The following is a 26,800-nucleotide window of genomic DNA, read 5'->3' as shown; positions in this document are numbered from 1 at the left end:
TATATCATTTTCTATTAAATGGTAGAAGACTTTTATCACGTGACTTATTATTTAAAATGTGTTTTTCTTTTTATATCGAAAAACATTATTTAAGAAATATATTCACTTTAGTTATAGTATTTACTATATATTTCTAAATAAAGTAATCGTCTTTACATATTAAACACTGTATAACAATGTCTAACTCTCTTGAATCCCAGTAAATTTTTATGTAATTTTGGATTACTTCTCTTACATACTCTATAAACATCTATATTTATTTACAAAATATGCTCTTTATATAGTAAGCTAAAACAAGCTCCATTGATAAATGTTCTTTAACTCTAAAGAACATTTCCCTTATTTAACTAATACCTTAATTATGAACCACAAAACAGGCATGTGAAAATTAAATAATAAAAATTTCTTTTTACGAAATAATTAGAAAATTATTATATTATTTTCTATCAAAAATAAGTGAGAAAAATTTATATACATTGAAATAAGGATTAACTACTTGGAGAGATACACAATATTAGGATCAGAATCTACAAAAACGTACACTTATTAAAAGGGAAAGAACTAATTAAATATCATCTTTTTTTGTCTTTATTACGAGACAATAGGATTAAAGAAAATTTCCTAAACATATAAAATGCTATGTGGCTACTTGTTTTGTATAGAAATGCTGCATCCTTCTTTTGCAGATATATCAAAATTATACTTACTTTCTAATGAGCTATCAAAATCAGTTTCTTCTAGGATCTACCGCAAAACGAGACTCAAATTACTCTTTTTTATCCTTCTATATTTATCTCTTTTCTATTTAACTTGAACTATTAGTATTCACTTATATATTATTCGAGGTACCCCCACTCCTAAAACTATTATTTCCCACTATTCTTAAGTAATTTTAATGTTTCCCACATTATATCCTCTTTGCTTCCTTTTACCACCACTACCACCACTACTTCTGCTTTCTTGAAATTTAAATGCCAACAATATATAAATCTTCTAGATAGTTATTTTGTGTTACTACCTGCTATTGAATTACAATCTATCGTGATTTTGTATCGATAATTATTGCTTGCTTTTACACATTTCAGCTATATATGTGCATATATTATTCCAAAAAACGTGCTGCTACACTTACTTTCAAATCCCAGTAAAATATATTTTATATACCTGAACATGGATAATTTTATTCTTTGCTATTCTATTTTAGCCATAAAATATAACGTTTTCATAGGAGTTTATTTAAAGATATTATTAATGAAACAAAACGTTGCAGCTGCTCAACAATGAATAATGTAGTTGATAATGGAAAAAAAAATGCTGAGATATGAAATATACAGAATAATACATTAAATAAAAATAAAGAGTGTTTTAAATATGTCAATGAAGGTGATACAGTCATATAGAGTTTTATGTGTAGAAAAAATAAAAGTTAAAGTAATTAGTAGTAGTTCAAGTGGTACATTTAAGTTGGGTATATAAAAATATCAGAACAACCAGATATCTATAAACATCTGTAACTATGATCAGTTAAAGATCTTTAGTAATGAGCGTAAAAGAGCTAATCATTGTATATTTGCCAGATCTGTTTTTTATTATCGTTTCTATATTTTGCCGTAAAAAGCCCAATAATTAGCTTTATAGACTTAATATACAGCACAGATTTCCAGAATACTATTATGAACAGATAGAAATAAAATATTTTAGTGGGGGAGAGAAATGTTCTTTAAGGAATTCAAAATATACTTTCTTCCAAAATTTTTTACAGTAACAAACCTATTTTGGTACTCCCTACATAACTAGCCTCAACTTCGTTATATTCCCATCTTTTCAATGCCAAAATACATACTATTACATTCCCCCTTTTGTAAATAGAGTGTCAATTACTTTTATCATTAATTACTATATCTCATTTTTCATGGCCTTTTCTTACATAAAACTAGTTACCTAATTTAAAATTTACCGCCACAAATCTTTTGAGAATTACCTTCATCTAAAATTAACTCTCTACTCGAGTATACAGATATTTTTTCCACTTCCAGTACCTCTTGGAATAAGCCACTTTTGACCTTTTTATTATAAAGTCTCTATATAGGATTATTCAAGTAATTTCCATTATCTGTTCATTCATTCTCTTGCCTTCTCTAAGGTGTCTATTACCTGAAGTATTTCATATTTTTCTTTTCAAAAAATTTCTCATTATCCTGGTGGCATTTATTTTATTTTTCGTATGACAAAGACTACTCTAAAATTACCCTAAGCTATTTGCACAAGATTAATATTTGTAAACTTTATATAAAATTCTAAAATAAGAGTAAGACTATTGTTGAAATTCTGGAATCTGAATTATTTTTGAGATAAATTTTCTTTTTTTCCCCTGTCAGTGGGACCAATATATAAATTAAGTTTATTTTGTATTAACATTAGCTTAGCTAACATATCTATATAATTATGATAATATATTTTTGTTTCGAACTTGTATGTATTATTAAATGCAGTTTGAAAGACTTGTGGTTTTAGTTTAGATTATTTCTAGTTTGGACTCTATTTTCTTAATATTCGATAAAGCTTCAGTTAAATCATAATATGCTAGTTCTAAAAGTTAGTTGTATTTTCTAAGCTTTGATTATTGCTACGATAATAAATCATTAGTTGAATATTATGGAGTCTCTAAAATTGCCTCAGATAAATTTGTGAATATCTTTCACTATGAATAGATATCATGAGCTTACAGAAAAATTGAAAGTAGATTCAATTTTTACTAGTATTTCTACTCGATTAGCTTTTGTGTTTGATATAACAGTTCTTTTCTCAAACTTACTAATATTTTTATGTTGTTAACTTTAGTTTTGTATCATATTTATAAATAATTGATGACGTTATATTTTTTTTGATTTAGTATTTCTACTCATAGTATTTCATATATTGGTTATCATAATTCATAAGTATTTAGAGCTTTTGGATGCTTTTCTAAAAGCAATTTCTAAATTCAAAAGTACATATTCACTGAACTTCAGGATCATAATTATTATTTTTATCAACTGTGATTAATCTCATATTTTATTGCTGACTCAAGAAGAGTGATTTTTTTCAAGACCCTAATTTACAGGCTAAGCCTTCCCAAGTTTATGTACCCATATTAGTATTCTTTTAGAGTTGTGAAAAGGGAAACATAATTAATCTTCAGTGATATTTTAGCTGTGTAGTTTATCATTATCGTATTATCTTAATTAGGATTCCATTTAAATTTTTAAATTTTTTTATTAATGCTCAAATACTCTTCTGAGATATAGAGTAGTTTATCGGGACTTAGGGTATATACAAGTAAATACCCCAAAAAGAGTTGGTAAATACATCCTTAGTTTGATTTTGGCCTCATTTCCCTTCTTGTTAGAAACTCTAGTGAATTCCAATTCCGTTTGATATACTAATTTAATATAAAAAAAATAGTAAAGTTCCCATTGATACCATATTTTCTTGCAGATATTTCCTCTGTTATATATTTTCTTGCAGATATTTCCTCTGTTATATATTTTCTATAGATACTGTCATTTCTTACTTATTTGCCAAAGAGACTTCTTGAATAGTCCAGAAAGCGCTGTATTAAAACTGTATTGAAATGCAAATTTAGTAACATTTTATTCAATTATATTAGTAAAGTATTTCTGCAGTATTAATTTTATCGCCACTCAGAATCTAAGCTAATAAACAATTTTTTTCATAGTTTAAAAATATTAATCGTGTTTTATCAAATAAATCAACACAACTCTATTTTACAAACTCTATTTTTATTAGCAAGAGAATTGAAAGGTACAACTTAGAATGAAACACACGATGTATGTAACAATTGGCAGTAAAAAAACTAACTCTTTTTTGTAGTATTTAGAGCATGGAAACTATATTACTCTCACGAAAAATTTGAATCGAAAACTGATATATGATGCTTCTATTGATAACTCGAATAATGAATTAAATGCTACTATTATTATATATTTAAGTGAAGTTAGACAATAGGCTATTCTGCTTAGCTGTAAATTTTCAATCCAAGAGAATATAAAACAATATGTGCCATTTATATCACTAAATAGGAAGTATTGAAAGGCATAAGTAAAAGTAACTATCATCAAAAAGATACTAGTGGACTACAATATGTAACTTCCTACAACGGGGTATCACATTTTTTAACAATATAGTACTATCCATATATTAAAAAGGCCTACATATATAGTCCACCTATGTATATGATTTTGAATATACTGGCTAAAAATCTTTTTAAGTATTCAGCATAACTATATAAAATCAAATATGAGGTAAAAATACACACTACAACCTGTGCAAGAAACCGGACCAACTCATAGTAAAACTCAGAGGTACAATCCTTAGGGGTATAAAATAAACATCAAGTAAGTAATACGTGTGTGTCTATGACCTAAACTTTATGATATGATAAATTTTCTAGCTTGATTAAAAAGAGACAATACTGATCATCTTCTATTAGTAACATTTTTCCTTATAAACTTTTCTTTTTCATTCGCTATTCATTTATCACTCTACAAAATATTTTATCCAATTTGGTAACAAGATTCTCTTCGATTCTCTTCGATTGTTTTAATTAACTTTATTTTTTTTTTTTTTTTTTTTTGTTCATTTAATTTTTTCAAGTCTATAGCACTTTTTATATGCGGTATTACTCTTTTCAACGTTCTGTCACTTATTTCAATGTTTTAGATCTTCTATGATTAAATTAACTGGGTAAGATGTTTCGTGGAAATTTCCCATGCCTATTCCTAACTCCTGTAATTATGCTCACAACAATGCGGAACCATGCTTCTTGAATGCTTCCCTAAGGACTAACACCATTCTACCAGTTTCAAATTCATGTATAGACCAATGATTTATATAGAATATTTCCCCGTCAAATTACTTTGATCATTTATTTTTTCTCGTAGTAGCCTGCATATCGATTGATGATACTGACACCACTCGTCTGTGAATATTCCTTCTTTAAACTCTAGATTTATCCACCATCCTCTGGCTATTTTGTCTACATATCTTGCCCAATTTAGCTAATGTGACGACATTTTTACCATACTATTGTATCTATTTTTGAGGAACTTTTCTACTAAATATAAACATTCTGTGAATAATTGTCGGCCATTTACTTATACACTTAGAAATGCCTGACTAACGCTAAAATATTTGCTCTCTTATTTGCTTCATTGGATTGGTCATGCCTAACCGAGGCGGTGATATGCTCATCGTGCAAAAATTTAAAATATGCTTATATATACCCTTGAATATTAAACTTAGATCGCTTAGTACTATCGTGAATAATCTGTATTTGTTACCACTGAATATCTGTGTCTCCTAAATAAGTTGTCAACCATTATAGTCTTTAGGGCTGCTAATCAAACCAGTGATAGGTTCTTCGTAAACCTGTATATGCAGCTTAGACAAATAAATACATAATGCTTCGGGGTAGTTTTCCACTTTATTTGTTTGACATACTTGGTGGGAAATTATGACCTTGGTAACATGCTTTGCTATGTGCAAAAAATTTCAATATCTAACACTCACAGTTTGTATATTTTTGCTGATCCCTCCATGATAATGAGGTCATGTATATCCGTACCATATTACCAAGAGTACGAGCTTATAATCTTTATCTGAGCTGCTTAATCAATCTCTATTCCTTGTTAATCTGCTTCCATCTATTTTCTTTGAATTCATATGTCGTAGCTTAATGTGCCCTTCTATAAAGATCCACTTCTTTTACTGCATTTAGTAACCGTATTTCTACATTAATAGGGATTCTTTCATACTTTTCTATTACGGCGAATCTAGCCTTCTGTAGAGTTAGATATTCATACTTCTACTACTGGCCTTAAATCTAATTCAGTGACCAGTAATTTTAACCCTTTTTTTATATAGTTGTATTGGTGCCTTTTCTCTATGTTCCTGCTGATATATCTGATATCTGGATAGCCCAGGGACCAACCCATTGTATTCTCTACTCTAGAACCATATACTCAAAATATGTTCATATAGATATTATATACTAAGAGCTATAAGTCCATTTGCAACACACCATTAAAGCTTTCAAATTCTTCTATTATCTCTTCTGTAATATCGATCTTTCCTTTCTTCTTTTTTTTAGTGTATTTCGCAGCTGTCTCTCATATCTTTAATAAACTTCCACTATGCCTAGGGACAAAAGATACGTAAGAAATACGCCATTCCAAATAAAATTTTGGTACTTTTACTTGTATTTGGTATAAGTAAGCCCCTAATAACTTCAATCCAGTAGCTTCTAACTCCTTCTACGGCAATCCTAAACTTTAAAAATTTGACTCCTTCATTGAATTGAAGCTTCTTTTCTGAGAATCCTATTCCATTTGCAATCAACACATCCATGAATTTAGATGCAGTTATCTTGTTTTCATGTTCCGGTGCTTATATTAGTGTGTATAAGTAATAGGATTTTTTTCTCCGAGTGTTGAGTTATAACCGTCTCAAAATATAAGGCAAAAAGCTATTGCGAGTTTTTACTTTAAGATAAGAGAGCTAGATATTATAAGGTACAGTTTTCAGGATAATAAGTCGATTATTTTTTAAACTATACAAATATATCTTATTTTTTCAAATGGGATTCTTAAATAATATCATTGGCTTTACCTGAAAAATGTGCAGAAAATGCAGTCACATGATAAAATGTATTTTAATAAGCATAAGAATATAATTATAGCTATTTACCAGTTCTATTATTGTCTTTGGTTTGTGTTCCTGTTGAATTTCTTCTAAACATATTCTATTACGCTTTTATTTATTTTATCTTATTTTCTCTTTTACTACTTGGTTGCTCTGCTATTACACCCTCTTCTGTTACCATTCTGTCTGACCTATCTTACATCCCTCAATTTACGGGGCCTTCTAATTTTATCACCACTCTGTATGCCATCTGACTTTATTATTGTTTTACTTCTGCATATTTTATTACTAATCTTTCTTTCTAGTAATAACAGCTTGCTGCTTCTTCTATTATCTTCCGATTTACCAAGTCTCTCATCGTCTCCTCTATTATTAGACCGTTAACTTCAACTTGAGACACAAAGGTAAAAGGAAAAGCGGAAATATAATTACTGCTGAATATTAATAGAGCTAATAGCATTTTGCATTACTTTTTTTCCCTAGCATAAGGATATATTGGCCCATGCAACAATAAAAGGATATATAAAAGGATTTACTGAAATATATAGCTCTAATATCCTAGCTTGGTGGCTGAAGTATTACTGGGGTGGATACCGAAATGTGATAAAGTAATACCCTCCTACTTCTTTTATTTAGTGGTAAATAAATATCACTTGGTATTATTATTTCTCACCAGCCATCTGAAAATTGAGAGTAAGATACGAATATATAGTACCTTACATGATAAAATCTTGGGAGTTAGAAACTAATCAATTAAATGCTACTTACCTTTTAATTGCTTATTTTTTAATTTTTTCTTGACTTCTTATTTTTATTTTCTATTAATCCATTAGCTACTTCTCTGAAACCAAAATTTATTCTGACACTACAACTCAAACTATCCCAAGATAAATTTAATATTTTTTAAGCATAAAACTCATTTATTATTAGCATCATTAGAAAATTTACTTTTAGAGGTTCAATAAATTATTCCAAAGAAATAGCAAGTCAAAATGCTAATCATTTTACAAGGTTTCTGTTTAAACAAAGTTGCGTTTCTTACTTCTGATCACTTCAAACCCCAAAGTATAGAGTCTCTTCTGTGAGATATACTAATACAAATAACTTCGATGGCAAACTTTTTCCTTCCATATTGCTATTCTGCTAACTTATTCTGAGTAAAACATTTCAGTTAGCAGACCACATAAAAACATATAATAATTTTTTTTACAAGGAATCATTAACTGATGCCACTTTTTTCAACTTCTAATATTTATACACGTCATCTAAAACACATGTTACTTCACTAAATCATCTATCTACATTTTACATTGAACGGTTAGACAAAGAAGTATAGGATTCAACAAATTTGTGTTCTCGATAACATTATACCACTATCTTCTTGTTAATTTCTTCTTTAATTAATGATGATATATTTTACGTTTGGATTAAGTTTATGCGCTAACGTGAGATAGCCATACTTTATTTTATCAACAATTTTTTCTTATATAAATTACCATTAATACATTTCACTATTTTATAAACCTTTGAAGTATGATGCTGTTAGCAATTTCATTCCATCTTTAAACAAGTATGTCTGATTTTAATCTTAAAACATTTCTGAATTTAGTTTCAAAAACACAATAATCTATCTATAAACTAATTATACAAAAATAGTAAAGCTAGTATCTTTAAACACTTTGTTATTTGTATAGTTCTCAAGAGTGTTCTTCTACTTGGGTTTTGAAATGAGAAGTTGTTAGCATTTTAGCACAAGAACTAGGAGTTATAACTCTGAGTCGTTTCAATTATTTTTACTAGAAATAGTTTTTAAATAGACAGCTGAGCTGGTGATATTGAAAGCTTTTCTTTGATTCAACTAAATTCAACAACATTACAGTATTCTTTTGGATATATAAAGCTTGAAAAGTATTTTATTACTATAATTCTTAGTCATATTGGTAGAATGATATTTAATGATAGAAGTTAATGTATTCATTTAACTCAAGTATTTAGTTCTTATGCAGTTATGCTAGTTATATTTCCTTTCTAACTAATGCTATTTACAGAAAATCATACTTTATCATAGTCCAAATTCGTCAAAAAAGAAATAATTTATTTTTCTAAATAATTAAAACTTCAAGTAATTGCTACGATATCAGAAGTTGCAATTTGTAAACATCCATTTAAAGACAGTCGAATAATCAACGAGTAAGAATCTCTTTGGATAGAGCTTGAAAAATATAAGATTAAAATATAAGGACAAGAATAAAATTTAAATTGGTTAAAAAAAAATAATTTACAAGACACTTCCAAGAAGCAATTAAAACATAATTTAATAATATTTGTGTAGATACTTTTTCTTCAGAAATAAAACATTCAGAGACATTAGTATTGTTATTTTATTAATGACGAAATTGATGGTCATAAATAAATTTACACATAAAAACAAACAAACAAACAAACAACAATTAAAAAATATATCGAAGGACTTAAAAATGAGACTTTTTCCTTTTTTTTGAAACGTAACAAGTAAAGATGAGTTCGAGGTTTATATAAAGTGTGCAGACCATGAAAATGCTGCACTTTTCTCACTTTGAGAAAACAAACAAGAATTTATCTTAAGCAAATGGTTTGTTGTTAGGTAAATACATCTACCAGTAGTATCTCTAAACTAAAGAATGGAGCAATAGGAATATACATCCTTTTTTGGAAAACAAACAAACTTATCAATAATTGGAGAAATAATCAATGATACATCTTTACATAATGATGGATGATTCAATTATATGACTATCTCCCAAGAAAGTAAAAAAAAAAAAAAAGAAGGTTACAACGTTATGGAAAAAATATATAATAAAATAATCGATAAAAAGTTGATAAGAATTTCAGGTATTCGTATTTGTATTGGAGCTTTGTACTTTAAACATAGATCAATGGCTATACTTATTCCGGTATAATACAGAAATTTAACGTACACTCACGTTATCAATAGATGCCCAAATGTGGTAACATCATCGATGACAGTCAAGTATGAATGAAATTCTACAAAAAAGGTAAAATAAGCGGGTTTTTTTAATTTTTACCAACCACGTTGAAATAATTCTTCACATTTAAAATTGAAGTAATAATAACTCACTAACCCTTTGGATAAGAAGTTATTAGTTTCCCTTTTTTAAAATTCTTGATTTTTTTTTAATTAAAATACCTTACAAAGAATTGTTTTCTTATAAAAATTCCAATGACGAATTGATATTGCTTTTTTATTTTTTGTCGTTTTTTTTAAGAATAGAATATTTAAATATACTATTTCGTTCAACTTACCTTATTAAATTATGTATATAACTTTTAATAACAGTTTTCGGAGTTTGTTTGATAATCGAAATAAGAACACAACACCCTCGTGTATGCTTAATTTACAGAGAAAATCCTGCATATTTGAATTAAAAAAAAAAAAGAATTGGATTTTTCAAATGATGTATAGTATTAAAGTATTATTATAATTGTATAAGCATTAGTAGTATTATATATATATATATATCATTCACATTAAGCTATTTGATTGATATTTACTAATCTTTTCTTATCTACTAAATCTTTGCCAAAAACTTTTTTCCTTTTTGAATCCAGATCTTTGACACTATCATCTTTCTTTTTTTGATCATCTTTTTTCTGTTGTAGTTTCTGATCTTTATATTCAGAATCATCATTAACGATTTGTTCTGTGTTATCAACAATGAGTTGTTCCTCCTCTTCCTCCACATTTTCTACTGGAAGAGTAGTATCTTCTACATTTTCATTGGCATTAATAACCATATCATTATTATTTGAATTATCCTTTAACAATTCATTTTCATGCATTTGAATGGATAACTCATTCATTTCATCTGCATTAGCTATATCATTAAATTTCTTCTTTTCCTTTTTCTTTTTACTATCTACCATTCTTGCATCCTTATTATTATTATTGTTGTTGTTGTTGTTGTTGTTGTTGTTGTTGTTCTTACCCTTTTTATTGCTATCTTTATTCAAATCATTATCTCCCATGACAATTTTCTTCTTCTTTTTATTCTTCTTCTTATCTTTTTCTCTTTGTTGTTCCTCCATTTCTTCTAATTCCATTTGTAATTGCAATTCCTTTTCGTGTAATTCGTTTTTTTTATTATCGAAATTAGATTGCTTATCTTTTAAATTATTTAGATCTTGAGAAAGCGATGCACCACCATTCAACCGTTCATCTTTCTTTGCCTTAATTTTTTCCTTTAATTTCAATTTTTTCAACTCTTTATTGTCACGGTTCATTGATTTGGACTTTTCTTGTTGTTTAGAATCATCATCTTCTTGTGAATTATCAGACGAAACATCAGCATCAGATGCAACACCAGTCTCAGATGCTTCCTTTTCATCTTTAATTACTAAATCATCTTCATCTACTTTATTTTCCAATTCATTTTGATTCTGTTCTTTCAACATATGTGATTCCAGTTGTTTTTCTTCTTGATTCTCCAATTGATTATCAACATCTTGGATTTGGATTTGACGGTCCATCTCTGGAGAAGCATCAACCATCTGATGATGGGCATTGTTATAATCGATGTTTGAATGTTCCAATTCAAATAAAAGTTTCTTTTTAGAATCCGTATAAATCCAAAACCCAATCAATCCAATGACTGATAAGAGGAAACAATAAGCCAACAATTTTTTCATTGGAGTAGTTAAAACTGGGTTATAGGTTCCTGTTTTATCAAAGAATTTGCCATTATGCTTACCATTTAAATTAATACCTGAATGTTTTTTATTTTTCTTGATTATATACGTATGCTTTTTCTTATAAGTTTTCTCATACCTTGGTAATAGATCATCTTTAGTCATGTTGAGATGCCTTTTATGCTTACACAGATGCGTTTATTAAACATACAAGTAGTTGTGATGTATATTGGATTTTAAACAATTGCTGATGAAGAATCCCCTATGTATGGTGAAATCTGTTTATAGATATGGATTGATCTTTCAAGTTTAATCCGACTGTATAAAGGTAAAAAAAACAAAAAATCGAAAAAAAAAATTTTTTTTTATAATAGATGGAAAATCAAGAAAATAATGACGATGACGATGACGATGATGATTGATTGATTATCATATATATTTTAATTACATTAACGATGAAGTATAAGTACGTGTTCTATGTTCTATAAAGAAAATTTGGATACTTCCCTATAAAATGGAAAAACGATCGAAATAAATAAAGGAAATAGGGAATAAGAAATAAAAAACAAGTATAATATATTAATTTCTTGGCTCAATTAGGAAACACTTTCCAGACAAACTAGCACTTTAATTACCCGGTCATCTTTCTTTTTTTCCTCTGGTGTCTTCTTTCTCATTTGCACGTGCAAATCACGTGAATTCTGAAACAAGGAAGGTGTACGGCTGGATGCTGGACCTGTTTTAGAGAGTGTCCGAAAATGAATAAGACCAGCTGTTTTGGGCACTTGATGCCCGATTTGTCAATACCCAAATGGTGACTATGGCTTTCATCTTCCACTACGGATCTATCTCTGCAAAGGACTGCGTGTCCGGACGCTGGTCGGACAATCTGTGTTTAACAGCTTAGCTAGCTATGTCCGACGGCGTGGCCGATAGGGTGTCCGGGCGTTAGTAGTTCTACGGTGTCTCAAACGATCCTGCACTGTTTTCTGTGATATGTCCCAAATAGGCAAGGAAAGGGGCAATGGCCGAGCCGAGACTGCACGGCGTAGTTTCCGGATACCCCGGACATGCCGGACACCATGTATGTGTCCGGGTGGCTCACAGCGACTCAGTTCCTATGGGCTCTGGCCCGTGCCCTTTTGCCACGGCACGGCCGCAGAACGTCAGAAGAAAAGACGAATGTGCCACTCCGTCAGCGGCTGCAGGCGGAATATCCCGATTGGGATAGTGGAATCACACTAAGTCTGCTTTCCTTATTGGGACACATACTTGTTCTTACATTCCGTGGATTGCTACTGGGCATTTGACTGGGCATTTTTCTCTTATACTTGTTTATTACTATATTTTCTTTTTCTTGTTTTTTTTTTTTCATTCAATTTAGATAGCTAGTTATCTTTAGGTTTTTATTAGTCCACATACTAATTCAAATATCAATTCCATATTGGTCAAAATATTGATTCCTATATTTGTTTAACGTTAATTCCTGTATTTGTTCAATAAATTAATCTTAAGTTTGTGCAAGATGATAAATATTGATTCCTGTATTTGTGTGCAACTATTAATTGCTGCATTGGTGACTGCTTGTTAAAACTTATTTGTCCACAAGTGAAATCCTGTTTCTTACATACTCATTCATTCGTTCATGACACAACGCTTTTTCATTCATTTTTTTGGCTTTATTTTTATTCGATTGCCATTTTCATTTATTTATTTATATACTTGACGCAACATTACTTGTTTGATTAGAACTATAAACTCTCTTGTTACAGAATAAACAGTTGAAAAAAAAAAAATCCAACTAGACAATAATATATTAGAATAAAAAAAAAAGAAGAAGCCACTTTTACATTCACAAGATTATTTATTTTCCCTCTTTCTGTCCTCTTTTTATTTCATTTTATTTATTTTTATTTCTTTTTCAAAAATTCCATTTACTCTCTTTAGAATTATCATCGTATTTTAAAGTCCAGAAACTATCCAAACTTGTCCAACTTCAGATAAGTATAAATATAGATATCGATACTTATTTCAAATACCCCACTGTAAATTCATATATATTAACTCGTCATTACATTCAAACGTTAAGTCGAACAAAAGTGAAAAGAACACAAGCAGCCTAACTAAACATTCTTCACTTAATTCACTTAAACTTTTTTTTTTTTTTTTTTTTTTTAAAATTTTCCCTTTTCTTTTTTTTGTTTCATTTCTTTTTTTTATTTCCTTCTATTTGTATACTTGGAAAAAAAATACAGCATAAAACAAAGAAACCAATAAAACTACTAAAAAAAAAAAAGTCGTTAAAATCAGATTATGACTACTCATCTTCAACCACAACCCCATACAAATAATACTAGTTCTAATAACACCTCTGCAAATCAAAACACAAACATTAATATCGATATGAATGACTTGTTGGCGGACGATCTAACAATGTTCGACCCGAACCATTTCCTTAATAACAATATCATCAATTCAAACACTGTGAATAACCACAAACCTCACCATCCTCACCATTCTCATACTCACTCACATACAGCTTCGTATACTAACGTCGATACTATCAAAGAGGAAGCCATGATTGATAGTTTTCTCACTTTGGACAATGACGATGATGATGAGTTTACGCCGAGTATCGATACCGCTAATGACCAGATCTATAAGAAGATCACACACAACGCTACGGAGAAACATGACAATGTATCCGGCTTGGACAAGCTCGACGATATAAAGATCGAAAGCAACCTCTTGGACTTTTTGGGTAACTCCCCCATATCGGACATCCCCTTAGACATCACTTCCACTAATTCTACAAACACTCAACCAATTCATCATCCAATACATTCTCAAAACACTAATACTAGTAATAACATTCGTAATCATAATGATAATTCAACTTTGATTTCTAATACCACGCCTACAACAAATATAGCAGATTATACACATATGTCTTTAAACGATAATTCCCTATTCCAAGATATCACTCCACCTATAAACACTTCAACCAATCCAATTAATAGTGTAAACACAACAACTTCATCTACTTCATTGGTAGATATGAGTTTATTTTCAGATTTGAATTTAAATTTCAACATGAACAATTTTACTATGAATCCTATGAACTTCAACATGAATTCAAACAACAACACTAACAATTCTACCACACATGCACCTGCAAACTATCCTCTAGAATCAGATTATTTAGATAATCAAATCATCTTATCACATGAGATAGACACACATACAACTAATAGCACAGCTTTACCATCGAGAAGAAACTCGACTCTTTCCATCCCAAATGCAATCATTAATAGAACTTTATCAAACACAACGTTTAATAATAATCCATTGAATCATATTACAAAGAGAAAATCCATCTCTCATCAATTATATACAACAACCAATAATTCCGCTACAAATTCAAACAGCAACTCGATGTTAATAGGTTCTCCAAAATCTTCTTTCTCAATGTCTAGTTCCTATGCTCATTCAAAGAGAAAATCAGTTTCTGCTATTGAAATGAATAATTCAAATTATATGGACATTTTCCCTACAAATTTTGATTTCATAAACCCTTCTAGTCTATTCCAACCAGCTACCATCAACAATAACAACGCTAATACCACCACACCTACCACTACTACCTCCAACAACACCACTACCACCTCCAACAACACCACTACCACTACTAATAGTAATAATGGAACTGCAACTACAACCCCGGGACTCAAACAAAATTTTGTCTTGAATTCTTCTTCTCCAACTTCTCCTTCTACTGCAACAACTGCTTCAAACTTATTAGGTAAAAATAAATCAATTACACCTGTAACACTTTCGATTCCAAATAATTTTACTTTTAAAGATTCTTTTAGCATTAATAATAATTCATCTGGAACAAATAGTAATATCATGGCAAGCTCTTCTCCAAAGAGAAATAGAAAACGGAAATCGTTACCGAACACAAATATAAACTCATCTAATGGTACTCAAAATAATAACACCATAACTTTCAATATCACTCAATCTACCAATATGGCAAATAATTCGCTAGTCTTGCAAAACTCACCACTTTCCTCTGCAAATCCAACTTTCAACTCATATAAAAATACAAGTATTGTTTCTCAAGATAGTTTTAATTATAGTTATTTGAATACTCCTGTATCTCCAACAAACTTGGAAAGCTCAACATCCACAACGATGCCATCAAGCTTAAATTCTAGTGCACCTCCAAGTGCAACTCCAAGTTTAAGTACTCTTCCTTCAAAATTAAATACAACTATATCTTCGAAATTAAATACAACAGTACCCGTAAACCTAGGTACAGTACAATCTACTACTACTAACACAACTCCAAACGTAAGTGCTATCAATAAGCCTTTCAAGTGTGATACATGTGGTAAGAATTTCAGAAGATCTGAACATTTGAAAAGACATATCAGATCTGTGCATTCAATGGAAAGGCCTTTCAGTTGCGATATTTGTTTGAAAAAATTCTCAAGATCTGATAATTTGTCTCAACATTTAAAGACTCATAAAAAACATGGAGATATCTGATCATCCTTTAATTTCTTTATTTTTTTTTTTAATCTAATCGTAATCTAATAATGACTTTTCATAATTTTATATTCAACAAGTTAAAAAATTGATCTCGCTCAATGCCTATTTTCTCCTCCTCTCTGAACTTTGTTACTATTCTTCTCCCTTTGTTTTCTCATCCACGTTTTCCTTCCCCTTTGTTAATCTCCATCTATCTATTTTCATTCCTTCTTTTATTCATTAACAAGTGTTCCTAATCACATTACTATATAATACAATGAACTATTTGTACCTAATAATAAATATATATTTTCTTTGCTTCTTCCTTTTATATTACTTATAGTCATTAGAACTTTTTAATAATTTATATATTTTATATAATTTTATATATATTAATCCTTAATAATCAATTAACCTAATTAATCTGCAAATTACTTTACAAGCAAATGTGACATGTGGTAGGAATGTTTCCCGTTTGTTTTTCAAAATCCGCTGAAACAGGAAATTCAGGGACAATGGGTAACATGACCACAGTTGGAATCGTTTCAAAAAGGCGCTATCAATTCCGTATCGCGAATAAATTTTTTCCAGTTTTGGAAGGGATCATCTGGTTTATTTATTTTTCAACCTCAATAAGAAATCATCAATGTTGTTATTATTAATGCGAAGGTTCTGCGGGAGTTGTTGGGTTTATTTATTATTGTTTGAATTCTGATAAAATCAATAGTGGAAACATAGCAATATAGATTTTATTTACTTCAAATCAATTGAAAAAAAAAAACAAAAACATCATAATAATAATAATAATAATAATAATAATAATAATAATAATAATAATAATAATAATAATAATAATAATAGTAATAAAAATTGTAAAAAAATAAAATATTAAAAATACAAAATAACTTAAAAAAATAAAATAAAATTAAATCTGTAAGTATAGTTTGTTGATCTTAGAAGGTACAAATATATATTTATGTATATTTATAAAAGAAATTTAGAGTCATTTCAATATAAAAGGATTTAAAGGTAGCATTTATAGAACACAATGCAAGATGACATGATAAATAAGGATTCTCAACTAACATCAAAGACAGAAACTAATTTACAGTCCAGTAAATTATTTGATTCTCAACTGAAAAACTTACAGATTAAATTTGAAAATAATTTAAATAATGATTACGACACTTTCAATAGAATATCTTCGAACACTTTATTCAATTTAATTAATGATACGAAACTTTGGAAAAATCATTATTCAGATTTGAAAATCATTGATTGTAGGTTTAATTATGAATTTATTGGGGGTCATATCGAAAATTCCATCAATATCAATTCAATAGAACATTTAAAGAATTTTTATTTTGATAGTACACGCAAATGTAGTAAGAAACCAGAGTTATTGATTTTCCATTGCGAATTTAGTCAATTTAGAAGTCTTTATTTATTAAAACAATTAAGAAGATTAGATAGATTTAATTGTCTTGATAATTATCCATTATTAAACTTTCCTGATTTATTGATATTGAATGAAGGATATAAAGATTGGTTTAGCTACTATCCATTAAAATGTTCTCCACAAAATTATATTCCAATGGTTTCGAATCAAAATTACGAATTATATTTACAAGATTTTTCTAATTGTAAATTAGATTTATGTACAAGTAAATTGGATCCACCTACACATACAAATAAACAAAACACTATGGAGAAACGTTCTCTTAGAAAAACGAACACTGCCATCTCTTTCAAATCTGATTTTAATGAAATTCGTCCCACATTTAGAAAATCTTGTTCATCAAAACTCTTTGCTGATGAACTGATTACTAAAGAATCTCATGACCCATCCTTATTATTAAAACGCGTACTCCAAGACAATTTTTAATGCAAAAAGAAAAAAAAAATAAGAGATGTATCAATTAGCATTTTTTCTTAACCTTCTATTATCACTACTGCAATTACTACATATTTCATATTTTAATTTATTCTTTTGCAACTAAACTCAACAAACGATTAAAAAAAAAAAAAAAGAACATAAAATAATTTTGCATTTCATATATCATAATTTATTTATTTATTTATTTATCGTCATATAAATATACTTTTTAGTTACAATCCAATCCAATCATAAATTATTTTGTTTTATCATGATCTATATTGAGTTAACGAATAGAAAGGCTACAATCCCATATCACGTAATTTCTAATATATATACATATATATACAGAGATTTAATTTCTTTAAACCTATTCATCATTTGAAAAAAATTGCCATCTACTTGGAGGCCATATAACACAAACAACTTTACCAATTACTAACCCACTAGAAATTGCACCAAATGTATTACTATCTATCGAATGGAATGTATTATCTCCATTCACCCATAAATGTGATTTAGGTAAGACAACTCTATCTACAGGATAAGGGTGTTTTGTAGTAATTAAATCATTTTCAATTCCTGTGATTCTCTTGCATAATTTTTTCCTATAATCCATAGGTGATTTAAATATTATAATATCATTTTTTTTCAAATTTTTATATAAAGACCATTTCCATTTCCATAATAATACCCAATCTTTTGAAAAATCTGTTGGGTTTAAAGTTGGCCTCATTGAAATCCCATCGATTTGTGCAATATTAGTTACATTGGTTGTTATTGTTAATACTACAGGTATCCATGTTGCAGTAATAAACAGGTTTCTCAGTATTGGATATTTAGATTTAAGTGAAGCCTTATTCATCACTTATTCTTATCATTATTGTTAATTGTGATCTTAATTAAAACGTTTTTTAATTTATAAGGTTATCCGGAATCTAACTTATGCATATTAATTTTTTTTTTAAATTCGGCATAGAGGAAAATATCATTTATTATATCGATTTTGATGAAAAAAAGAAGTTTAGTATGTATTATAAGGTTACAAAAATTTTTTATTTTTTATTTTTGAAATAATATAGATATATATATATATGTATATTTATATTAGTATTTATTGTATTATCAAGGTTCATGACCAACAAAAAAAAAAAAGAAAAAAAAAAATTACCAGAAAAAAAGGGGAAAAAACTTATGACACAATTCTTTAAAACGACACATTTCTAAAATTCCACATTCCATATAGCACTTGGTCCATGGCGTTCATATTTATGTTTTGTTGTATAAAAAGTATCTTTTGAATGTGTAAATATTTGTTTAGCCACGATTTGACCACCCAAAAATACTATATCTCCATACCCATGTTTTTTCCATTCTGGGAAGTATTCTGGGTACTTGGCTAATTTGATGACACTTGGACCATGGACGTATTCTAAACTTGGTAAAAATGGAGCACCATAAGCCTTTGTATTATTTTTTTTATTTGTTATTGTTGAAGAAGTGGAGGTATTAGATTCATTTTGAGATGCAAGTATTTTTTCGAAATTTTCCTTTTCTCTTTGTCTCTTTTCATCTGCAGGCTCTACTACCAAATGATCTATAACCAATTGATTTAAAAGAGCTTCTTTGAACCCTGTGATCAATGAAGTATTACCTACAATGACTATATTTTCCCATATGGCTCTTTGCTTGGATAAATCTTCCAGTTGATTAATTGTATGACCTACTCTTGTAGAAATCTTTTGAATCAATTCATCACAACCTTGGAATCTTTGTTTCCCGATCTTGATTTGATTACCATTATTATCTTTAAAAGTATTAAATTCTAATTGTGAATTAGGTAAAGATTTTTTTTGATTTTTCTTTTCTCTTTCTGCCAAGATTTCTCTTGTATCTTTACCACTATTAATGATAGACGCCACATCAAAATCTGCATCGTCATCATCTTTATTCTTTGTAGATGTAGTTATTGGATTATTAAAATCAAAAGCAGAATCATTTTTTTCATCTTCAGTTAATACTTCGAAAATAGGACTTTTTTTCAAATCTTCAATTTGTTGATCATTTAATTCAGGTAATAATTTTTGCAAGATAGTATTAATATAACTACCACCATAATTGAGTGTATTACTTAGATGGTTTATAGTGGTATAATCGACAATGGGGACAATATCTGTATGGTTTAAACCAATATCAATGATACAACAATTTTGTAACGAAACCATGGAATAAGATGCCCCAAGGGAAATTGGTAAAAGCATTAACCCATTTAATTTCAATTTTTCAAAAACAAAATTTGTTATTGATTCCATTTGGAATTGAGACCATTTATGATTATTGAGTAATAATAGAGGGATATTTGTGAAAGAATATTCAAAACTATCGGCATTTTCATCATGTTTTTGTTTTAATAATGAAATATAAATGTATTTTAGGAATTCTTGAAATGCTTCGAGGTTTATAATCATTCCATTTTCAATGGGGCAAATTGGTAATCTATTGGGACCTTCAGTAGGATAATAAATGGATTCACCTTTATCGTTTGTACTTTTATAAATGATTGTTGGGATTTCTAATTCTGGGACATAAAACGTGTCATTGTGTAAGCCAAATTGAACAAGCGTGGTTTGACTTCTTGGGTAAATGATTAATATGTTATCTAATCTATGGTGCACCATCTGTAGAGTTGTGTTGCGATTGTCTTGATACGATTTGCTTGTTTTCTTCAAATGTGCTTTCTTAGATGTGCTTTCTTCGATATGCTTTCTTAGATGTGCTTTCTTCGATATGCTTTCTTAAGATGTGTGTTTTTAAATGTCGTCTTCTTTTTTTTTTTTTTTTTTTCTAATTAGAGGCGGCGAAATCAATGTATGGCAAGCCAAGGCAAAAAAACGAGTCACGTGAGAAAAGTCAGATTGTCTTATTATTACATAGGATGAGATGCTATATATATATATATAATTTACAAAGAAGATTGCGCTTAAGATTGCGACTAAAAATGGCACTCGTTATTTCAATAGACGAACAAAATTGCTTGGAATCAACCCATACTTATGTGTTGCATCAATCATATCATTTGCATAAACTTCACCTTTATACCAATCTTTATCAATGATATGAGTTAATAATAAATAATCACCTTTATGGAAATGAGCCAATTCTGTTGCTGGGTTATCTACAAGAGGGTATAGAGCCTTTGCATATTGAATGACACCATGACCGTCACTTGTCACGATGGGTAATGTCACGGTAATCCCACTATCTCTAATTCTTCCTACTGAATGATCTTCTTTGGCAGTTAAATTCAAGTTTTGCATTTTATTCATTTCATAAAGAGCATCTTCAATGGGGGTAGTTGATCCGGGGAAAACCATTGATTTGCGTCTTCGTTCGCTAGAGGATGTGAAAGGAGCATCATGTTTGGGTAGATGTAAAGTTTGCCTTTTAATGTCCGAACCAGTAGTTTCTGGTGATAAAGGTAGATCATTGTGTTTAGAATTCCAGGATTTCGAAAACCGTTCGACAATGGTACTATTCATAGAACTGATTGAAGTGGCCAGAGAATCGACATGGGATGAAGTTTGAGAGTTTATATTGGAAGAGGCACTGTTGCTGGAAGAATTGAGAAAATCTCTTTTGGGTAATTGCAAATTATCAGTGTTGGAAAAATGTTGTAAATCCATTGATGGTGGAGTGTATTTCCTACTTGGAGGAGGGGAAGGACGGAATGACTGAGGGGTAGGAGCAGGAGCAGTGGCAGATACGGGGGAAGATGTTTCTGAATCTGAGGATTGCCAGAATTGCATTGATTCTCTAAACCGATCTCTACTTGAAACACGAGTGTTGAGGGAGTGTGAAGGGTCCAGACGGGGCAGATCCTGAGGATGTGTATGCGAATGCGAATGGGTATGTGAATGTGTACGCACTTTTTTCTCCTTTAATCTTCCTGTGCCTGATGAACGTGCAAACGATTCGATATCATCCATTGCATTAAACGAACTTAAGGAAAGAGTCAATTGATCGAGTTTTGTCTGTTCCAGGATAGTGGTATCTGATGAGCTTTGTAAGAAAGCTTGTAATTTCTCTTGAACGAATTGAATTCTTTGAACTTCCAACGCTTGGAATTGTGACGAAACCGTGGCCCATTCTTGTAACCAATATTTCTGAGCAGCCTTATATTCTTGGATGAGGACGTCTAGTTGTGAGTCTAACTCATGTTCTGTATCCTGCCATTTTTTCAATTCCTTTTGATGATGCTGTGTGGTTTTCTTGGAGGCAATTGTGTTTTCGATGTTGAGAGTCAAATCCCTTGCCTTTGTTTGAGCCGCTTTCAACTGTTTCAACAGTTCATCCTTGTGTTTTTTCTTGTTTAATTTATCTATTCTCATACGTTCTACTTTACCGGTAAGAGTGGTATAACGTGCAGTAAGATCGGACAAGAAATCTTTGGATTCGATGTATAGTTTATGTAGGAGTTCGGAGTGTTTTGCATAGGATTTGGATTTCATCGATTGATAGGTGGAGAGTTTGTTATAAATGGAGGACAAGTTGCCGTATTCCGGGGCTGCTTGAGTATCTTTGATGAATTTGTCATTAGCAGCACTGGCTCGTCTTGTGAAATCTTTATCGAGTTCTGATTGCCATTTGAACAAGTTTACAATGGATTGAGTGGATTTCAACCCGTTGGCTATGTGTTGTAAAAGGATGGTAGCACCTTCATCTCTTGGATCCCAGAAACAATGGGTGTAATCGTATTTCATGTTGTGTTGGGGGAGTGGGCAGGGAAGTATGGGCAGGGGGGCCTATTTTCTTTTTTTCTTATCTTCTCTTGCAAACTACTCCTTTGTACATCTTTATAGGATAAAGCTGGAAAATAAATCTGTTTACAGATCTGCAATCTATTTGTATGTTTAAATGCATCGAGTATTGAAGATTGTTTGTTTACTTTACCGAAAGAGGTAATGGCGCGGCGCAGGGCACGTGACGGAGAAACGTAATGGGAAATGCAACGGAAACGGAAACGCAACGGAAACGGAAACGCAACGGGAAATCTGGACCAAAATTTCGCCTGGATGAATATGTCTCCTTAAAGGAAGGAGCAGGAGTATGTATACGGAAGAGGCAATCTAATTATGGGGGAGGGAAGCGTGAATATATATAAACGAAGGGTGGTGGATGGAAAGATGTGTGTAATTAGGGAAACGATAAGCCAAAGAGCCAAAACATAATAGTTTTAGAGCATAATCTGGTTAAAGCACAATCGTCTTAAAGCATAAAAAATGGCAAGAAAAAGCATAACAGATTCGGTGTACGTCCAACCAGGGGATCCTGTGAGTGGACAAGCTTTGTACCGAGCATGGAAGAAGTATGGGTTAGTGGGCAAACCTATAGCCTCTAATCAAGATAATGGTGATGGTAGTGGGTTTGAAGATTTCCGTAGTGCCTCATCCACAGCAGCACAATTGGCGGATTTCTCGAACGATGGCGGTGGGTTAGAGTATAATCCGGAATCCAGTATCAAGATCCGTCCGGAAGGTAGGACGTATTCTATAGTATGGGATAACATGGGTCCCGGGAAAACTGAAAGAAGAACAAGGAGAGGCGGTAACAATGGTAGACAGAATAGGATGAATTTGCCACCCACGATCCAAGTGGAAAAAGATAGCCATCTGGGTGTTGGATATGATGGGATGTTGCAAGCGACGAATATCGCACATGACGAAGGCCGTCGTCGAGAAATCATGATGAACCTGTGGAAAAAGGAAAAAGAATTGGCACGTAAAGAAGAGATTGAAAAACAGATGAAATCTGCACGAGGAAGAGTGAATGACGGAACGATGTTAAACGAGAGTGTATACGAGACGATGCCAATGCCCATGGACACGACAATGGCGATGGCGATGCCAATGCCTGCGGAGATGACAATGGCGGCAGATGGAATGTCAAATGATCTACGCTTGGGCCCTGGAAAACCGCATTGGTATTGGAAAGATTTGGTCAGACAGATGAGATGGGAAGAGGAGGAATATATCCGTGGACAGAAAAGTATGGATCCGTGGGGTCATTCGCGGTTCCGCAGAATGATGGGCAGTGGCGGTGCCGCCGAAAATGCAAACGGCGCTGGCAAGGGAAACGGCGATGGCAATGCAAACGGCGACACTGGGCGGCTAATTGAGCTGATGGAGTTGGAGATTCAAGAGATGGCGGGGTTGCCCAAGCGTGAGGATATAGTTGCAAAGCAAGACGAGGAGGGAGAAGGAGCAGGAAGGAATGGGGGGTCGTAGGAAGAAACAGGTGGGGCACGACCCGCGGAGTCATGTGATGTCGCAAGAAAGCATTGACAATCTGCTTTGGTATGAGGAGGATAAAGAGAGGAAGAAGACGATCCGGGCCCAGGACTTTGTATACTTGATGGGCGGGTTGTGAAGGGGCAACTGCGCATGGCGGGTTGCAGCTTTATAAGTGTGTATATATATATATATTTGTAGTATGTAGCGTGCATAAGTAAATGTTTGATATTAGATATTGTTGCTGTTGTTTGAGATGACCTGTATGTCACTGTTCTTGTGATACGAGCGCGAAGGGGCGATCAGGGTGAATTGCGACTTGTCATCACGGTATTGCAACTGCGATTTCGCCTTGTCCAGTTGCTTACCGTCCGGCACTTGCATGGCAGAGTACTGGTCGATGTGGATATCAGAATACGTGTCGTCTGCTTCTTCTTCTTCTTCTTCTTCTTTGGTATCGCCGCGGATATCGTATTTGTAGTATCTGGCAAACGATTGTTGTTGGATTTGGTGGAAGTATTTCGAATCTCTGTAGCGGCCACCCAAGTAGAAGTCGATGGAGAAAAATAAGAAGTAGAAGGAGTACCAAAAACACAAGACCCATTCGAAGGCAGCCTTGGTGGAGTCCGAAGAACAACAGCCGAAACAAATGGCCCAAACAAACGCAAGGGTCAACCAAGACATTTTGCAAGTGGCACTTAGTGTGAACTTGTTCCATATGTGGCCACGCCATTGTTTCCAACTCAACTCTTCGAAAGTGATTTGGTGATCTTCGGCAGAGGCCAACGGATGGATCAGCGCGTAGTGTTTGCCCATGAGGAAATATTCGGCACCTTGGCAACAGATGGATAGAAACATGAATGCAATGAAAACACCCACCATCGATAAATGGACATGATGGTATAACGCGGTCGAGAAAATAGAACAGAACAACAGTGCGAGTTCGCCAATGGCGGCCAGCACGGTAGCCGCCCAGATCAGGTTGCGTTCGTCGCGGGTGTACCATGGCGGCATGAGATAGCGCTGGGAGGCCAACTGCGAGGCATATGTCTTGTAGTCTGAGCTTTCAGCCACATACGCCTTGTGTTTTTGCCATGGCCAACGACGGCCTGCACGTTGGTAATACTCGCAAGCCACACAGATCACATATATCAACCCTTGTGCACCGGCACAGGAGATAAATAGCGGTCGAAGATTAGTAGCACCGATATCTGAAAGATAGACTGGACTTTGGTAGCTATGCATGAACCAATAGATGGGACGGCCTTGGGCGCCCCAGCATGCGAGCATTGCTATAAGCATACCTGTCCACGGGACGAGGCCTGCTAGCGGCAGCAAGTAGAACAGATTAGCGGGTTTCTTTGCCATTTTGCTTTGCTCTGCTCTGCTTTGCCTGGCCCAGAACTCTATTTATTCCAGACGGCGATGCGATGATGCCTGTTGTTATATACGGACAGATCGATCGAGCATGGCGGAGCAGCATTGGCAAATGTTCCGCGGAGAAAAGGCGGAAGGGAAAACAAGGACCAGGGAAAACAAGGACCAGGGAAAACAAGGAAAACAAAGCAAGGCTATAAAACGGTACGAGACACACGCCCAGAGCAAGCAAGCAAGCAAGCTCGTCATGGAGGCCGAAATAGAAAAGATCGAGCAAGAAATCACCCTGCAGTTGCAGCGTATCGACGGCAACCTCACCGACTGCTTCACCACTGTCACTCGCAGCATCATCCCCAGTCTTAAACAGTTTAGTGAACACTCGGAGGATATCCTTGATTCTCTTTCTTGGCTAACAACTCTTTTCGAAAGATCCGGCAACGTCGATTTCAACACTCTGGCAGACGGTGAAGCAAAGCAAAGCGAGGCAAGTGCAACCGCAAATGCAACCGCAAGTGCAACCACAAATGCAACCACAAATGCAACCGCTACCGCTACCGCAGCCGTCCGGGCTCCAGACCAAGACAGCTCTTTGCAAGACCCTCCAACCGTGTCCCACCTTCAATCTCTAATGCTCCCAGACTCCAGCGACGACGAAGACTATCTCACCGTCACAGGCCAACAGCCGCCAGCCGCCGAGCCCAGCACAAGCCAGCTGGCACGGTCCAACAAACGTAAGGTCTCTTTGCTGCTACAACAAGAATACGCCTCAAGTTCAAGCTATGCCAGTTCTCCTCTTCGTAGAGGGTGATTCCAGTGCATACAGACACGTGCCAGTTCTCGCCCGAAACCTCGCTGAAAAACTCTACTCCTCAATGGACCCCTCAAATCAACCACCACAAAAATTGGCCTCTATCTCCTCGTGTTTGTTTGTTTTTTGCTGATTCCTCCACATATAATACCCTTCTCTCACGAATCTCGATGGGTAACATAATGTCTGCTAGTTGTGCTCCAGAGTGTACAGAGTTGAAGAAAACCTACGACGACTGTTTCAACACCTGGTACTCGGAAAAGTTCCTCAAGGGTAAATCTATTGAAAACGAATGTGCCAAGCAATGGTACGCCTACAGTGAGTGTTTAAAGACTGCGCTTGTCAAACAAGGTATCCAGCCTGCGTTGGACGAGGCCCGTAAAGAGGCTCCTTTCGAAACGGGCGGGATCATCCAAGAGTCCGAGTCGAAGTAGCGCTTGTACTGGCACTCCTGCCCCTGCTCCTGCTCCTGCTCCCTCTCGCCGTCACTTGTATAGTTTGCATCCATTTATACTCTCCCACCTATAT

General features: G+C 32.7%; 10 protein-coding genes across 10 annotated transcripts; 5 read left to right on the top strand and 5 right to left on the bottom strand.

Annotated features, from left to right (window-relative positions):
* Nucleotides 1-10,230: 10,230 nt before the first annotated feature.
* On the bottom strand, nt 10,231-11,553 carry TBLA0H02840 (uncharacterized protein; the record flags this gene model as incomplete). The annotated part of the gene is made up of 1 exon (XM_004182039.1): nt 10,231-11,553. The coding sequence occupies one exon, from the start codon at nt 11,551-11,553 to the stop codon at nt 10,231-10,233; it is 1,323 nt and encodes a 440-aa protein (XP_004182087.1).
* A 2,148-nt stretch (nt 11,554-13,701) lies between these two features.
* Nucleotides 13,702-15,942, top strand: MSN2 (stress-responsive transcriptional activator MSN2; the record flags this gene model as incomplete). Its single annotated transcript, XM_004182038.1, has 1 exon — nt 13,702-15,942. The coding sequence occupies one exon, from the start codon at nt 13,702-13,704 to the stop codon at nt 15,940-15,942; it is 2,241 nt and encodes a 746-aa protein (XP_004182086.1).
* Nucleotides 15,943-16,972: 1,030 nt separating this feature from the next.
* On the top strand, nt 16,973-17,809 carry MIH1 (putative tyrosine protein phosphatase MIH1; the record flags this gene model as incomplete). Its single annotated transcript, XM_004182037.1, has 1 exon — nt 16,973-17,809. One exon carries the CDS (start codon nt 16,973-16,975, stop codon nt 17,807-17,809), a length of 837 nt encoding a protein of 278 aa, XP_004182085.1.
* Nucleotides 17,810-18,170: 361 nt separating this feature from the next.
* On the bottom strand, nt 18,171-18,665 carry IMP2 (endopeptidase catalytic subunit; the record flags this gene model as incomplete). Its single annotated transcript, XM_004182036.1, has 1 exon — nt 18,171-18,665. The coding sequence occupies one exon, from the start codon at nt 18,663-18,665 to the stop codon at nt 18,171-18,173; it is 495 nt and encodes a 164-aa protein (XP_004182084.1).
* A 358-nt stretch (nt 18,666-19,023) lies between these two features.
* Nucleotides 19,024-20,478, bottom strand: ARP9 (Arp9p; the record flags this gene model as incomplete). Its single annotated transcript, XM_004182035.1, has 1 exon — nt 19,024-20,478. The coding sequence occupies one exon, from the start codon at nt 20,476-20,478 to the stop codon at nt 19,024-19,026; it is 1,455 nt and encodes a 484-aa protein (XP_004182083.1).
* Nucleotides 20,479-20,808: 330 nt separating this feature from the next.
* HOF1 (formin-binding protein HOF1) lies at nt 20,809-22,560 on the bottom strand (the record flags this gene model as incomplete). Its single annotated transcript, XM_004182034.1, has 1 exon — nt 20,809-22,560. The coding sequence occupies one exon, from the start codon at nt 22,558-22,560 to the stop codon at nt 20,809-20,811; it is 1,752 nt and encodes a 583-aa protein (XP_004182082.1).
* Nucleotides 22,561-23,079: 519 nt separating this feature from the next.
* On the top strand, nt 23,080-24,084 carry TBLA0H02780 (uncharacterized protein; the record flags this gene model as incomplete). Its single annotated transcript, XM_004182033.1, has 1 exon — nt 23,080-24,084. One exon carries the CDS (start codon nt 23,080-23,082, stop codon nt 24,082-24,084), a length of 1,005 nt encoding a protein of 334 aa, XP_004182081.1.
* Nucleotides 24,085-24,318: 234 nt separating this feature from the next.
* Nucleotides 24,319-25,455, bottom strand: SFK1 (Sfk1p; the record flags this gene model as incomplete). The annotated part of the gene is made up of 1 exon (XM_004182032.1): nt 24,319-25,455. The coding sequence occupies one exon, from the start codon at nt 25,453-25,455 to the stop codon at nt 24,319-24,321; it is 1,137 nt and encodes a 378-aa protein (XP_004182080.1).
* A 256-nt stretch (nt 25,456-25,711) lies between these two features.
* Nucleotides 25,712-26,272, top strand: ASK1 (Ask1p; the record flags this gene model as incomplete). The annotated part of the gene is made up of 1 exon (XM_004182031.1): nt 25,712-26,272. One exon carries the CDS (start codon nt 25,712-25,714, stop codon nt 26,270-26,272), a length of 561 nt encoding a protein of 186 aa, XP_004182079.1.
* Nucleotides 26,273-26,442: 170 nt separating this feature from the next.
* MDM35 (Mdm35p) lies at nt 26,443-26,706 on the top strand (the record flags this gene model as incomplete). Its single annotated transcript, XM_004182030.1, has 1 exon — nt 26,443-26,706. One exon carries the CDS (start codon nt 26,443-26,445, stop codon nt 26,704-26,706), a length of 264 nt encoding a protein of 87 aa, XP_004182078.1.
* Nucleotides 26,707-26,800: the final 94 nt, after the last annotated feature.

Source organism: Henningerozyma blattae, chromosome 8, assembly GCF_000315915.1.
Source record: "Henningerozyma blattae CBS 6284 chromosome 8, complete genome".
Taxonomy (NCBI): domain Eukaryota; kingdom Fungi; phylum Ascomycota; class Saccharomycetes; order Saccharomycetales; family Saccharomycetaceae; genus Henningerozyma; species Henningerozyma blattae.
Note: the sequence above shows the minus strand (reverse complement) of the source record. Positions and strands in the feature narration are given on the sequence as shown.